Raw genomic sequence first — 17,482 nt, forward strand, 5'->3', positions numbered from 1 at the left:
ACACCATCAGCAACAACTGTAGCACAAACATCAGGTGTCTCAACATCTGCAGCAATAGCCACATCAGCTGCAACAACACCATTGCCCACATCACTACAATCTACAGCATCATCAACATCTGCAGCCCTAACAACATCAGCAGCAACGACACCATCAGCTACAACTGTAGGACAAACCACATCAGGTGCCACAACATCTGAAGCAATAACCACATCAGCTGCAATAACACCATTGTCCACAACACCACCACAATCTACAGTAGCATCAACATCTGCAGTCGTAACCACCTTCGCAGCAACAACACCATCGGCTACAAGTGAAGGACAAACATCAGGTGCAGCAACTTCTGCAGCAATAACCACATCAGCTGCAACAACACCATTGTCCACAACACCACCACAATCTACAGTAGCATCAACTTCTGCAGTCGTAACCACATCAGCAGCAACAACACCTTCAGCAACAACTGTAGCACAAACATCAGGTGTCTCAACCTCTGCAGCAATAACCACATCAGGTGCAACAACACCATTGTCCACAACACCACCACAATCTACAGCATCATCAACATCTGCAGCCATAACCACATCAGCAGCAACAACACCATTGGCTACAAGTGTAGGACAAACAACATCAGGTGTGGCAACTTCTGCAGCAATAACCACTTCAGCTGCGACAACACCATTGTCCACAACACCACCACAATCTACAGCAGTATCCACACCAACAGTAGTAACCACATCAGCAGCAACAACACCATCGGCTACAACTCTAGGGCAAACAACTTCAGCAGTCTCAACATCTCCACCATTAACCACATTGACCGCAACAACACCATCAGCTACATCTCCAGGAAAAACAACTTCAGCAGTCTCAACATCTCCATCAATATCCACATCAGCGGCAACAACACCATTGTCCACAACACCACAATCTACAGCAGCATCAACATCTGCAGCCATAACCACATCAGCAGCAACAACACCATCGGCAACAACTGTAGCACAAACATCAGGTGTCTCAACATCTGCAGCAATAGCCACATCATCTGCAACAACACCATTGCCCACATCACTACAATCTACAGCATCATCAACATCTACATCCCTAACAACATCAGCAGCAACAACACCATCAGCTACAACTGTAGGACAAACCACATCAGGTGTCGCAACATCTGCAGCAATAACCACATCAGCTGCAGCAACACCATTAACCACAACACCACCACATTCTACAGCAGGATTAACATCAGCAGTAGTAACCACATCAGCAGTACTTTCTACAACTGCAGGACCAACAACAGAAGTATCACCTCCAATACCACAAACATCAACTCCTTCACCAACTCAAATGTCCACAACTCCAGGACAAACAACAGCAGCATCAACATCTCCAGCAGTAACCACATCAACAGCAACACCACCATCGGCTACAACTGTAGGACAAACATCAGGTGCCTCAACATCTGCAGCAATAACCACATCAGCTGCAACAACACCATTGCCCACAATATCACCACAATCTACAGCATCATCAACATCTGCAGCCGTAACCACATCAGCAGCAACAACTACAACCGCAATAATAGCTTCAACTACTGCAACAATAACAACTTCCGCAATGCAACAAGTGATCACAACTACCACAGCAGGTACTTTGTGCACTAATAACAACTCAAAACACTCTTGGCAATGTTTAGCCCATTAATGTGCTAATGAAAAAGACTGTCCAAGATTATTAAATCCGCCCAACCACCTAAGCCAGTAGTAAACAAGCGGACAGCATAGTTTGCTGAATGGTAAGTAGCTTGTGGTTGAGGCACTTCCACCTGGCTGGGACAGTGTGGAAGAATGGCCCATAGTGCCATCTTAGAGCCGGTTGTCTTGGAGAATAATTTATTACCACTGGCGTGAGAAAGGGATTGCATGGCTGGACCTTTAGCTGTTTACAAAATGTAAACCAAAGCGGTGGCCATCTTGAGATTAAAGTAATAAATTACTCTGAGGAAGTTTATTCAGTGTCAGAATTGATTCGATTGTATGACATGTGAGGAGTTAAAATTACAGTGCACACTTAGATTTGTAGTGTTTATTGGCTTATTGCAATCACACAATAACAATTTTACAATACAGTATCTAGTACAATAGAACAATGCCTATCTGTTGTACGATTTAGAAATTGAGCTCACATCACTTTTGGAGATATTGTAAATGGTAAAACTGATAATCTGTAATGGGTAAAATTCAGTTATTGATTGTTGACCTTATTCATGTGAAGTACATATATCAAGTTTCAAAATGACACTTCATAACTTGAAATTGGTGGAGTGCTCTATGAATAGTTCTCTGGACAATGACAGCTCAGCCACTGATTCTGTAGATGTGTGTTTAATGTGACTATATTATACTCAACGGACAAATATCATTTTGTCACCTATAGGATCTACAGCACAACAAACTACTGGCACAAAAATACCTCAGACTGTCACGGAAGGTAACACACACGCAATTGTCAAAATGCGCACAAAAATACTTTTCATGAATTGCTGTTACTGTGCAAAACAAATACAATGCGTGCGACTAACATGTTGTAAAGTGTGGTGACTTGCCATTAAACTTCTCCGTGTTTTCTTACTCAAGAAACCATCGTTCCTGCGACAAACGCACCAATATATAACGCACCGACCACGACAGGTAAACACGCAAGCAGCGACGCACAATCGTGCACATTGCACTGACGCGCACACAATGTATTAGTAAGGGTTGTCACGTAAACAGAACGTGCCAATTCATCACTAGTACAGCACACCGGTCTGTTGGAGAGCCAAGCCACAACATTTACAATCTGAGTACGACGTTAACAATAACCAAGTTAACAATAACCAAGTTTACACCAAGCTTCCACTAATAGATGAATTCAACCTGTGCAACACAATAATATGTAACGACAAACAACACGAACAAAAACACAAACAATTCCAATTGTACAAATGATCGAAATGCAACTGCATGTCAAGACGCATCCCATGAGATGGCTCAGTAAATTATGAAAGATGATTTGTAATGGGCAGCACTGGTCTTGCAATTCTGGGGTCATCGGTTCGATTCCATCTCCCGGTTCCGCCGTTTAAATAACGGTTCAAGTTACTTCAATGCCCTCCAATTCTCTCTGCGGCTCTGTCCACCTGCCAGGAAAAATGGGTTCACTACCACGGTTGATCGGCATATTTAGTGTGGAAGGGTAAAGCGTGGGTCCTCCCACATCTTCCGAGACGTCCATCCAGCATGGAAGAGTAGGCCAAAATACCATCCTGAAGCTCCCTCTCTCATGGAGGCCCTTCTGCCAGCAGTGGCATGGGCAAGCAGTTGCTGGGCTGTACCTTTACCTCTAAATTATTTTAAAACAACACAGTGTGTGCTCTATGTCTTTTAAATAGGGCATTGTGATTTGCGCTCATTTTCTCAGGATCAACGGTGGGAATTCCTACCACGACATCCGTACAAGCTTCAACTTCGGGTGCCACAACCGTGCCTCCTCCACCACCGTCAACAACAGCAACACCGACAACAACAGGCATGACAACTGCAGCATCCTCAACCTCGACACCTATACTTGCTGTCTCAACATCAACAGTAGGCATTACCACGGCAGATGTATCGAGTACAACCGTGACGCCAGTGACAATACCAGGTGTTGCTACAACGATAATATCTTCACCTCTAACTGCGACAACAACAGTAGGGACAAAACCAAGCTCAACTGCTGCAACAATGATACAAACATCAATGACACCTTTGACAACAACAGTAGCAGCAACGGTGATGACTGTACCAACAACAACTACCACGCAAGCCTCATCAACAACTACAGCATCACTCAAAACATCAGGACAAAGCATAACAGCAGCTTCAACATCAATAGCACAAACTTCATCACAAGCAGCATCACAGGCAGCCACAACTGTAGGACCAATTACAACAAGTATCTCAACATCAGTGCCACAAACATCATCGTCATCAGCACAAACAACACCAGAACAAACCACATCAGGTGCCTCAACATCAGTAGCACCAACATCCTCAGGAGCCACATCACCATTCCCCACAATAGGTGCCACAACTACAGGGGCAACAACAGCAGCCTCAACTTCGACAGCAATAACAACTTCACCAGCATCACCACCATCACCCACAACAGGATCCACAACAACTGCAGGTCAAACAACTTCAGGTATCTCAACATCAGTGCCACAAACATCATCATCATTAGCACTGACAACACCAGCACAAACCACGAGTGCAGCCACTTCTATAGGACCAACATCAGAAAAACCAACAGCAATTTCTACATCACCACCATCTAGCACAGCCTCAACATCAGCAGCAATGACCACGTCAGTAGCGACATCACCCTTGCTCACAACTCGAGGATCTACAACAGACATTTCAACATCAGCAGGAATAACCACATCACCAGCAACATCAACATCACCCACACCAGGTTCCACAACAAATGCAGGTCAGATAACTTCAAATGCCTTAACATCAATAGCACCAACATCATCAGGAGCCACATCACCATCACCCATAACGTCAGCACAAACCACATCAGGTGCCTCAACATCAGTAGTACCAACGTCATCAGGAGCAACATCACCATCACCCATAACGTCAGGACAAACCACATTCGCTGCCTCAACATCAGAAGTACCAACATCATCAGGAGCAACATACCCATCACCCATAACGTCAGGACAAACCACATCCGCTGCCTCAACATCAGTAGCATCAACCTCATCAGGAGTCACATCTCCATCACCCATAACGTCAGCAGAAACCACATCAGGAGCCTCAACATCAGTAGCACCAACATCATCAGGAGCAACAACACAATTACCCATAACGTCAGGACAAACCACATCTGCTGCCTCAACATCAGTAGCATCAACATCATCAGGAGCAACATCACCATCACCCATAACATCAGCACAAACCACATCAGGTGCCACGACATCAATATTATCAACATCATCAGGAACAACAACATCACCCATGACGTCAGCACAAACCACATCAGGTGCCTCAACATCAGTAGCACCAGCATCATCAGGAGCCACATCTCCATCACCCATAACGTCAGCACAAACCACATCCGCTGCGTCAACATCAGTAGCATCAACATCATCAGGATCCACATCTCCATCACCCATAACGTCAGCACAAACCACATCCGCTGCCTCAACATCAGTAGCATCAACATCATCAGGATCAACATCCCCATCACCCATAACGTTAGGACAAACCACCCTAGGTGCCTCAACATCAGTAGCATCAACATCATCAGCAGCAACATCACCATCACCCATAACGTCAGGACAATCCACATCAGGTGCCTCAACATCAGTATCATCAACATCATCAGGAGCCACATCACCATCACCCATAACGTCAGGACAAACCACATCAGGAGCCACATCTCCATCACCCATAACGTCAGGACAAACCACATCAGGTGCCTCAACATCAGTAGCATCAACATCATCAGGATCCACATCTCCATCACCCATAGCGTCAGCACAAACCACATCAGGAGCCACATCACCATCACCCATAACGTCAGCACAAACCACATCAGGAGCCGCATCTCCATCACCCATAACGTCAGCACAAACCACATCCGCTGCCTCAACATCAGTAGCATCAACCTCATCAGGAGCCACATCTCCATCACCCATAACGTCAGCAGAAACCACATCAGGAGCCTCAACATCAGTAGCACCAACATCATCAGGAGCAACAACACAATTACCCATGACGTCAGGACAAACCACATCTGCTGCCTCAACATCAGTAGCATCAACATCATCAGGAGCAACATCACCATCACCCATAACATCAGCACAAACCACATCAGGTGCCACGACATCAATATTATCAACATCATCAGGAACAACAACATCACCCATGACGTCAGCACAAACCACATCAGGTGCCTCAACATCAGTAGCACCAGCATCATCAGGAGCCACATCTCCATCACCCATAACGTCAGCACAAACCACATCAGGAGCCGCATCTCCATCACCCATAACGTCAGCACAAACCACATCCGCTGCCTCAACATCAGTAGCATCAACATCATCAGGAGCAACATCCCCATCACCCATAACGTCAGGACAAACCACCTTAGGTGCATCAACATCAGTAGCATCAACATCATCAGGAGCAACATCACCATCACCCATAACGTCAGGACAAACCACATCCACTGCCTCAACATCAGTAGTACCAACATCATCAGGAGCAACAACAACATCACCCATAACGTCAGGGCAAACCACCTCAGGTGCCTCCACATCAGTAGCATCAACATCATTAGGAGCAACATCCCCATCACCCATAACGTCAGCACAAACCACCGCAGGTGCCTCCACATCAGTAGCATCAACATCATTAGGAGCAACATCCCCATCACCCATAACGTCAGCACAAACCACCTCAGGTGCCTCGACATCAATAGCATCAACAACATCAGGAGCCACATCACCATCACCCATAACGTCAGGACAACCCACATCCGTTGCCTCAACATCAGTAGTACCAACGTCATCAGGAGCAACATCCCCATCACTCATAACGTCAGCACAAACTACATCAGAAGCCACATCACCATCACCCATAACGTCAGGGCAAACCACCTCAGGTGCCTTGACATCAGTAGCATCAACATCATCAGAAACAACATCACCATCACCCATAACGTCAGCACAAACCACCTCAGGAGCCACATCTCCATCACCCATAACGTCAGAACAAACCACATCCGCTGCCTCAACGTCAGTAGCATCAACATCATCAGGATCAACATCCCCATCACCCATAACGTCAGCACAAACCACATCAGGAGCCACATCACCATCACCGATAACGTCAGGACAAACCACACCAGGTGCCACGACATCAATAGCATCAACATCATCAGGATCCACATCTCCATCACCCATAACGTCAGCACAAACCACATCAGGAGCCACATCTCCATCACCCATAACATCAGCACAAACCACATCCGCTGCCTCAACAACAGTAGCATCAATATCATCAGGAGCAACATCCCCATCACCCATAACGTCAGGACAAACCACCTTAGGTGCCTCAACATCAGTAGCATCAACATCATCAGGAGCAACATCACCATCACCCATAACGTCAGGACAAACCATATCAGGTGCCTCAACATCAGTAGTGCTAACATCATCAGGAGCAACATCACCATCACCCTTAACGTCAGCACAAACCACATCAGGTGCATCAACATCTGTAGCATCAACATCATCAGGAGCCACATCTCCATCACCCACAACGTCAGCACAAACCACATCAGGAGCCACATCTCCATCACCCATAACGTCAGGACAAACCACATTAGGTGCCTCAACATCAGTAGCATCAACATCATCAGGGGCAACATCCCCATCACCCATAACGTCAGGACAAACCACCTTAGGTGCCTCAACATCAGTAGCATCAACATCATCAGCAGCAACATCACCATCACCCATAACGTCAGGACAATCCACATCAGGTGCCTCAACATCAGTATCATCAAGATCATCAGGAGCCACATCACCATCACCCATAACGTCAGGACAAACCACATCAGGAGCCACATCTCCATCACCCATAACGTCAGGACAAACCACATCAGGTGCCTCAACATCAGTAGCATCAACATCATCAGGATCCACATCTCCATCACCCATAGCGTCAGCACAAACCACATCAGGAGCCACATCACCATCACCCATAACGTCAGCACAAACCACATCAGGAGCCGCATCTCCATCACCCATAACGTCAGCACAAACCACATCCGCTGCCTCAACATCAGTAGCATCAACCTCATCAGGAGCCACATCTCCATCACCCATAACGTCAGCAGAAACCACATCAGGAGCCTCAACATCAGTAGCACCGACATCATCAGGAGCAACAACACAATTACCCATAACGTCAGGACAAACCACATCTGCTGCCTCAACATCAGTAGCATCAACATCATCAGGAGCAACATCACCATCACCCATAACATCAGCACAAACCACATCAGGTGCCACGACATCAATATTATCAACATCATCAGGAACAACAACATCACCCATGACGTCAGCACAAACCACATCAGGTGCCTCAACATCAGTAGCACCAGCATCATCAGGAGCCACATCTCCATCACCCATAACGTCAGCACAAACCACATCAGGAGCCGCATCTCCATCACCCATAACGTCAGCACAAACCACATCCGCTGCCTCAACATCAGTAGCATCAACATCATCAGGAGCAACATCCCCATCACCCATAACGTCAGGACAAACCACCTTAGGTGCCTCAACATCAGTAGCATCAACATCATCAGGAGCAACATCACCATCACCCATAACGTCAGGACAAACCACATCCACTGCCTCAACATCAGTAGTACCAACATCATCAGGAGCAACAACAACATCACCCATAACGTCAGGGCAAACCACCTCAGGTGCCTCCACATCAGTAGCATCAACATCATTAGGAGCAACATCCCCATCACCCATAACGTCAGCACAAACCACCGCAGGTGCCTCCACATCAGTAGCATCAACATCATTAGGAGCAACATCCCCATCACCCATAACGTCAGCACAAACCACCTCAGGTGCCTCGACATCAATAGCATCAACAACATCAGGAGCCACATCACCATCACCCATAGCGTCAGGACAACCCACATCCGTTGCCTCAACATCAGTAGTACCAACGTCATCAGGAGCAACATCCCCATCACCCATAACGTCAGGGCAAACCACCTCAGGTGCCTTGACATCAGTAGCATCAACATCATCAGAAACAACATCACCATCACCCATAACGTCAGCACAAACCACCTCAGGAGCCACATCTCCATCACCCATAACGTCAGAACAAACCACATCCGCTGCCTCAACGTCAGTAGCATCAACATCATCAGGATCAACATCCCCATCACCCATAACGTCAGCACAAACCACATCAGGAGCCACATCACCATCACCGATAACGTCAGGACAAACCACACCAGGTGCCACGACATCAATAGCATCAACATCATCAGGATCCACATCTCCATCACCCATAACGTCAGCACAAACCACATCAGGAGCCACATCTCCATCACCCATAACATCAGCACAAACCACATCCGCTGCCTCAACAACAGTAGCATCAATATCATCAGGAGCAACATCCCCATCACCCATAACGTCAGGACAAACCACCTTAGGTGCCTCAACATCAGTAGCATCAACATCATCAGGAGCAACATCACCATCACCCATAACGTCAGGACAAACCATATCAGGTGCCTCAACATCAGTAGTGCTAACATCATCAGGAGCAACATCACCATCACCCTTAACGTCAGCACAAACCACATCAGGTGCATCAACATCTGTAGCATCAACATCATCAGGAGCCACATCTCCATCACCCACAACGTCAGCACAAACCACATCAGGAGCCACATCTCCATCACCCATAACGTCAGTACAAACCACATTAGGTGCCTCAACATCAGTAGCATCAACATCATCAGGAGCAACATCCCCATCACCCATAACGTCAGGACAAACCACCTTAGGTGCCTCAACATCAGTAGCATCAACATCATCAGGAGCAACATCTCCATCACCCATAACGTCAGGACAAGCCACATCCGCTGCCTCAACATCAGTAGTACCAACATCATCAGGAGCAACAACAACATCACCCATAACGTCAGCACAAACCACCGCAGGTGCCTCCACATCAGTAGCATCAACATCATTAGGAGCAACATCTCCATCACCCATAACATCAGGACAAACCACATCTGCTGCCTCAACATCAGTAGCATCAACATCATCAGGAGCAACATCCCCATCACTCATAACGTCAGCACAAACCACCTCAGGTGCCTCGACATCAATAGCATCAACAACATCAGGAGCCACATCACCATCACCCATAACATCAGGACAAACCACATCCGCTGCCTCAACATCAGTAGTACCAACGTCATCTAGAGCAACATCCCCATCACTCATAACGTCAGCACAAACTACATCAGAAGCCACATCACCATCACCCATAACGTCAGGGCAAACCACCTCAGGTGCCTTGACATCAGTAGCATCAACATCATCAGAAACAACATTACCATCACCCATAACGTCAGCACAAACCACATCAGGAGCCACATCTCCATCACCCATAACGTCAGGACAAACCACATCCGCTGCCTCAACGTCAGTAGCATCAACATCATCAGGATCAACATCCCCATCACCCATAACGTCAGCACAAACCACATCAGAAGCCACATCACCATCACCCATAACGTCAGGACAAACCACATCCGCTGCCTCAACATCAGTAGTACCAACATCATCAGGAGCAACAACATCACCCATAATGTCAGCACAAACCACCTTAGGTGCCTCAACATCAGTAGCATCAACATCATCAGGAGCCACATCACCATCACCCATAAGGTCAGGACAAACCACACCAGGTGACACGACATCAAAAGCATCAACATCATCAGGATCCACATCTCCATCACCCATAACGTCAGCACAAACCATATCAGGAGCCACATCTCCATCACCCATAACGTCAGCACAAACCACATCCGCTGCCTCAACATCAGTAGCATCAACATCATCAGGAGCAACATCCCCATCACCCATAACGTCAGTACAAACCACCTTAGGTGCCTCAACATCAGTAGCATCAACATCATCAGGAGCAACATCACCATCACCCATAACGTCAGGACAAACCACATCTGCTGCCTCAACATCAGTAGCATCAACATCATCAGGAGCAACATCCCCATCACTCATAACGTCAGCACAAACCACCTCAGGTGCCTCGACATCAATAGCATCAACAACATCAGGAGCCACATCACCATCACCCATAACATCAGGAAAAACTACATCCGCTGCCTCAACATCAGTAGTACCAACGTCATCTGGAGCAACATCCCCATCACTCATAACGTCAGCACAAACTACATCAGAAGCCACATCACCATCACCCATAACGTCAGGGCAAACCACCTCAGGTGCCTTGACATCAGTAGCATCAACATCATCAGAAACAACATTACCATCACCCATAACGTCAGCACAAACCACATCAGGAGCCACATCTCCATCACCCATAACGTCAGGACAAACCACATCCGCTGCCTCAACGTCAGTAGCATCAACATCATCAGGATCAACATCCCCATCACCCATAACGTCAGCACAAACCACATCAGAAGCCACATCACCATCACCCATAACGTCAGGACAAACCACATCCGCTGCCTCAACATCAGTAGTACCAACATCATCAGGAGCAACAACATCACCCATAATGTCAGCACAAACCACCTTAGGTGCCTCAACATCAGTAGCATCAACATCATCAGGAGCCACATCACCATCACCCATAAGGTCAGGACAAACCACACCAGGTGACACGACATCAAAAGCATCAACATCATCAGGATCCACATCTCCATCACCCATAACGTCAGCACAAACCATATCAGGAGCCACATCTCCATCACCCATAACGTCAGCACAAACCACATCCGCTGCCTCAACATCAGTAGCATCAACATCATCAGGAGCAACATCCCCATCACCCATAACGTCAGTACAAACCACCTTAGGTGCCTCAACATCAGTAGCATCAACATCATCAGGAGCAACATCACCATCACCCATAACGTCAGGACAAACCACATCTGCTGCCTCAACATCAGTAGCATCAACATCATCAGGAGCAACATCCCCATCACTCATAACGTCAGCACAAACCACCTCAGGTGCCTCGACATCAATAGCATCAACAACATCAGGAGCCACATCACCATCACCCATAACATCAGGAAAAACTACATCCGCTGCCTCAACATCAGTAGTACCAACGTCATCTGGAGCAACATCCCCATCACTCATAACGTCAGCACAAACTACATCAGAAGCCACATCACCATCACCCATAACGTCAGGGCAAACCACCTCAGGTGCCTTGACATCAGTAGCATCAACATCATCAGAAACAACATTACCATCACCCATAACGTCAGCACAAACCACATCAGGAGCCACATCTCCATCACCCATAACGTCAGGACAAACCACATCCGCTGCCTCAACGTCAGTAGCATCAACATCATCAGGATCAACATCCCCATCACCCATAACGTCAGCACAAACCACATCAGAAGCCACATCACCATCACCCATAACGTCAGGACAAACCACACCCGCTGCCTCAACATCAGTAGTACCAACATCATCAGGAGCAACAACATCACCCATAACGTCAGCACAAACCACCTTAGGTGCCTCAACATCAGTAGCATCAACATCATCAGGAGCCACATCACCATCACCCATAACGTCAGGACAAACCACACCAGGTGACACGACATCAAAAGCATCAACATCATCAGGATCCACATCTCCATCACCCATAACGTCAGCACAAACCATATCAGGAGCCACATCTCCATCACCCATAACGTCAGCACAAACCACATCCGCTGCCTCAACATCAGTAGCATCAACATCATCAAGAGCAACATCCCCATCACCCATAACGTCAGTACAAACCACCTTAGGTGCCTCAACATCAGTAGCATCAACATCATCAGGAGCAACATCGCCATCACCCATAACGTCAGGACAAACCACATCCGCTGCCTCAACATCAGTAGCATCAACATCATCAGGAGCAACATCCCCATCACCCATAACGTCAGCACAAACCACCGAAGGTGACTCCACATCAGTAGCATCAACATCATTAGGAGCAACATCTCCATCACCCATAACGTCAGGACAAACCACATCTGCTGCCTCAACATCAGTAGTACCAACGTCATCTGGAGCAACATCCCCATCACTCATAACGTCAGCACAAACTACATCAGAAGCCACATCACCATCACCCATAACGTCAGGGCAAACCACCTCAGGTGCCTTGACATCAGTAGCATCAACATCATCAGAAACAACATTACCATCACCAATAACGTCAGCACAAACCACATCAGGAGCCACATCTCCATCACCCATAACGTCAGGACAAACCACATCCGCTGCCTCAACGTCAGTAGCATCAATATCATCAGGAGCAACATCCCCATCACCCATTACGTCAGGACAAACCACCTTAAGTGCCTCAACATCAGTAGCATCAACATCATCAGGAGCAACATCACCATCACCCATAACGTCAGGACAAACCACATCCGCTGCCTCAACATCAGTAGTACCAACATCATCAGGAGCAACAACAACATCACCCATAACGTCAGCACAAACCACATCAGGTGCCTCAACATCAGTAGCATCAACATCATCAGGAGTCACATCACCATCACCCATAACGTCAGGACAAACCACATCAGGTGCCTCAACATCAGTAGCATCAACATCATCAGGAGCAACATCACCATCACCCATAACGTCAGGACAAACCATATCAGGTGCCTCAACATCAGTAGTGCTAGCATCATCAGGAGCAACATCACCATCACCCTTAACGTCAGCACAAACCACATCAGGTGCATCAATATCCGTAGCATCAACATTATCAGGAGCCACATCTCCATCACCCATAACGTCAGCACAAACCACATCAGGAGCCACATCTCCATCACCCATAACGTCAGGACAAACCACATTAGGTGCCTCAACATCAGTAGCATCAACATCATCAGGAGCAACATCCCCATCACCCATAACGTCAGGACAAACCACCTTAGGTGCCTCAACATCAATAGCATCAACATCATCAGGAGCAACATCACCATCACCCATAACGTCAGGACAAACCAAATCTGCTGCCTCAACATCAGTAGTACCAACATCATCAGGAGCAACAACAACATCACCCATAACGTCAGCACAAACCACCGCAGGTGCCTCCACATCAGTAGCATCAACATCATCAGGAGCAACATCCCCATCACCCATAACGTCAGCACAAACCACCGAAGGTGACTCCACATCAGTAGCATCAACATCATTAGGAGCAACATCTCCATCACCCATAACGTCAGGACAAACCACATCTGCTGCCTCAACATCAGTAGTACCAACGTCATCTGGAGCAACATCCCCATCACTCATAACGTCAGCACAAACTACATCAGAAGCCACATCACCATCACCCATAACGTCAGGGCAAACCACCTCAGGTGCCTTGACATCAGTAGCATCAACATCATCAGAAACAACATTACCATCACCCATAACGTCAGCACAAACCACATCAGGAGCCACATCTCCATCACCCATAACGTCAGGACAAACCACATCCGCTGCCTCAACGTCAGTAGCATCAACATCATCAGGATCAACATCCCCATCACCCATAACGTCAGCACAAACCACATCAGAAGCCACATCACCATCACCCATAACGTCAGGACAAACCACATCCGCTGCCTCAACATCAGTAGTACTAACATCATCAGGAGCAACAACATCACCCATAACGTCAGCACAAACCACCTTAGGTGCCTCAACATCAGTAGCATCAACATCATCAGGAGCCACATCACCATCACCCATAACGTCAGGACAAACCACACCAGGTGACACGACATCAAAAGCATCAACATCATCAGGATCCACATCTCCATCACCCATAACGTCAGCACAAACCATATCAGGAGCCACATCTCCATCACCCATAACGTCAGCACAAACCACATCCGCTGCCTCAACATCAGTAGCATCAACATCATCAGGAGCAACATCCCCATCACCCATAACGTCAGTACAAACCACCTTAGGTGCCTCAACATCAGTAGCATCAACATCATCAGGAGCAACATCACCATCACCCATAACGTCAGGACAAACCAGATCCGCTGCCTCAACATCAGTAGCATCAACATCATCAGGAGCAACATCCCCATCACCCATAACGTCAGCACAAACCACCGAAGGTGCCTCCGCATCAGTAGCATCAACATCATTAGGAGCAACATCTCCATCACCCATAACGTCAGGACAAACCACATCTGCTGCCTCAACATCAGTAGCATCAACATCATCAGGAGCAACATCCCCATCACCCATAACGTCAACACAAACCACCTCAGGTGCCTCGACATCAATAGCATCAACACCATCAGGAGCCACATCACCATCACCCATAACGTCAGGACAAACCACATCTGCTGCCTCAACATCAGTAGTACCAACGTCATCAGAAACAACATCACCATCACCCATAACGTCAGCACAAACCACATCAGGAGCCACATCTCCATCACCCATAACGTCAGGACAAACCACATCTGGTGCCTCAACATCAGTAGCATCAACATCATCAGGATCCACATCTCCATCACCCATAACGTCAGCACAAACCACATCAGGAGCCACATCTCCATCACCCATAACGTCAGCACAAACCACATCAGGAGCCGCATCTCCATCACCCATAACGTCAGGACAAACCACATCCGCTGCCTCAACATCAGTAGCATCAACATCATCAGGAGCAACAACAACATCACCCATAACGTCAGCACAAACCACCGCAGGTGCCTCAACATCAGTAGTACCAACATCATCAGGAGCAACAACAACATCACCCATAACATCAGCACAAACCACATCAGCTGCATCAACATCAGTTGTACCAACATCATCAGGAGCAACAACAACATCACCCATAACGTCAGCACAAACCACCGCAGGTGCCTCCACATCAGTAGCATCAACATCATCAGGAGCAACATCCCCATCACCCATAACGTCAGCACAAACCACCTCAGGTGCCTCGACATCAATAGCATCAACAACATCAGGAGCCACATCACCATCACCCATAACGTCAGGACAAACCACATCCGCTGCCTCAACATCAGTAGTACCAACGTCATCAGGAGCAACATCCCCATCACTCATAACGTCAGCACAAACTACATCAGAAGCCACATCACCATCACCCATAACGTCAGGGCAAACCACCTCAGGTGCCTTGACATCAGTAGCATCAACATCATCAGAAACAACATCACCATCACCCATAACGTCAGCACAAACCACATCAGGAGCCACATCTCCATCACCCATAACGTCAGAACAAACCACATCCGCTGCCTCAACGTCAGTAGCAACAACGTCATCAGGAGCAACATCCCCATCACTCATAACATCAGCACAAACCACATCAGGAGCCACATCACCATCACCCATAACGTCAGGACAAACCACACCAGGTGCCACGACATCAATAGCATCAACATCATCAGAATCCACATCTCCATCACCCATAACGTCAGCACAAACCACATCAGGAGCCACATCTCCATCACCCATAACGTCAGCACAAACCACATCCGCTGCCTCAACATCAGTAGCATCAACATCATCAGGAGCAACATCCCCATCACCCATAACGTCAGGACAAACCACCTTAGGTGCCTCAACATCAGTAGCATCAACATCATCAGGAGCAACATCACCAACACCCATAACGTCAGGACAAACCACATCCGCTGCCTCAACATCAGTAGTATCAACATCATCAGGAGCAACAACAACATCACCCATAACGTCAGCACAAACCACATCAGGTGCCTCAACATCAGTAGCATCAACATCATCAGGAGCCACATCACCATCACCCATAACGTCAGGACAAACCACATCAGGTGCATCAACATCAGTAGCATCAATATCATCAGGAGCAACATCACCATCACCCATAACGTCAGGACAAACCATATCAGGTGCCTCAACATCAGTAGTGCTAGCATCATCAGGAGCAACATCACCATCACCCTTAACGTCAGCACAAACCACATCAGGTGCATCAACATCAGTAGCATCAACATCATCAGGAGCCACATCTCCATCACCCATAACGTCAGCACAAACCACATCAGGAGCCACATCTCCATCACCCTTAACGTCAGCACAAACCACATCAGGTGCCTCAACATCAGTAGCATCGACATCATTAGGAGCAACATCACCATCACCCATAACGTCAGGACAAACCACCTTAGGTGCCTCAACATCAGTAGCATCAACATCATCAGGAGCAACATCACCCATAACGTCAGGACAAACCACATCAGGTGCCTCAACATCAGTAGTACCAACATCATCAGGAGCAACAACAACATCACTAATAACGTCACCACAAACCACCTCAGGTGCCTCGACATCAATAGCATCAACAACATCAGGAGCCACATCACCATCACCCATAACGTCAGGACAAACCACATCCGCTGCGTCAACATTAGTAGTACCAACGTCATCAGGAGCAACATCCCCATCACTCATAACGTCAGCACAAACCACATCAGAAGCCAGATCACCATCACCCATAACGTCAGGACAAACCACCTTAGGTGCCTTGACATCAGTAGCATCAACATC

General features: G+C 47.4%; 2 protein-coding genes across 2 annotated transcripts in view; both read left to right on the top strand.

Moving 5' to 3' along the window:
- The window catches only part of LOC144736153 (uncharacterized), a 114,661-nt gene that overhangs the window by 68,263 nt on the left and 28,916 nt on the right, over positions 1 to 17,482 (top strand). The window contains exon 5 of the mRNA XM_078618739.1: positions 3,469 to 3,576. Coding sequence (XP_078474865.1) covers positions 3,469 to 3,576 — 108 coding nt within the window. The remainder of the gene's footprint in view (positions 1 to 3,468; positions 3,577 to 17,482) is intronic.
- Positions 3,655 to 17,482, top strand: part of LOC144736240 (uncharacterized) — a 29,143-nt gene continuing 15,315 nt past the window's right edge. Inside the window, exons 1-2 of the mRNA XM_078618864.1 lie at positions 3,655 to 3,671; positions 4,114 to 4,247. Coding sequence (XP_078474990.1) covers positions 3,655 to 3,671; positions 4,114 to 4,247 — 151 coding nt within the window. The remainder of the gene's footprint in view (positions 3,672 to 4,113; positions 4,248 to 17,482) is intronic.

This window comes from Lampetra planeri, chromosome 59, assembly GCF_965212315.1.
Source record: "Lampetra planeri chromosome 59, kcLamPlan1.2.h2, whole genome shotgun sequence".
NCBI classification, from domain to species: domain Eukaryota; kingdom Metazoa; phylum Chordata; class Hyperoartia; order Petromyzontiformes; family Petromyzontidae; genus Lampetra; species Lampetra planeri.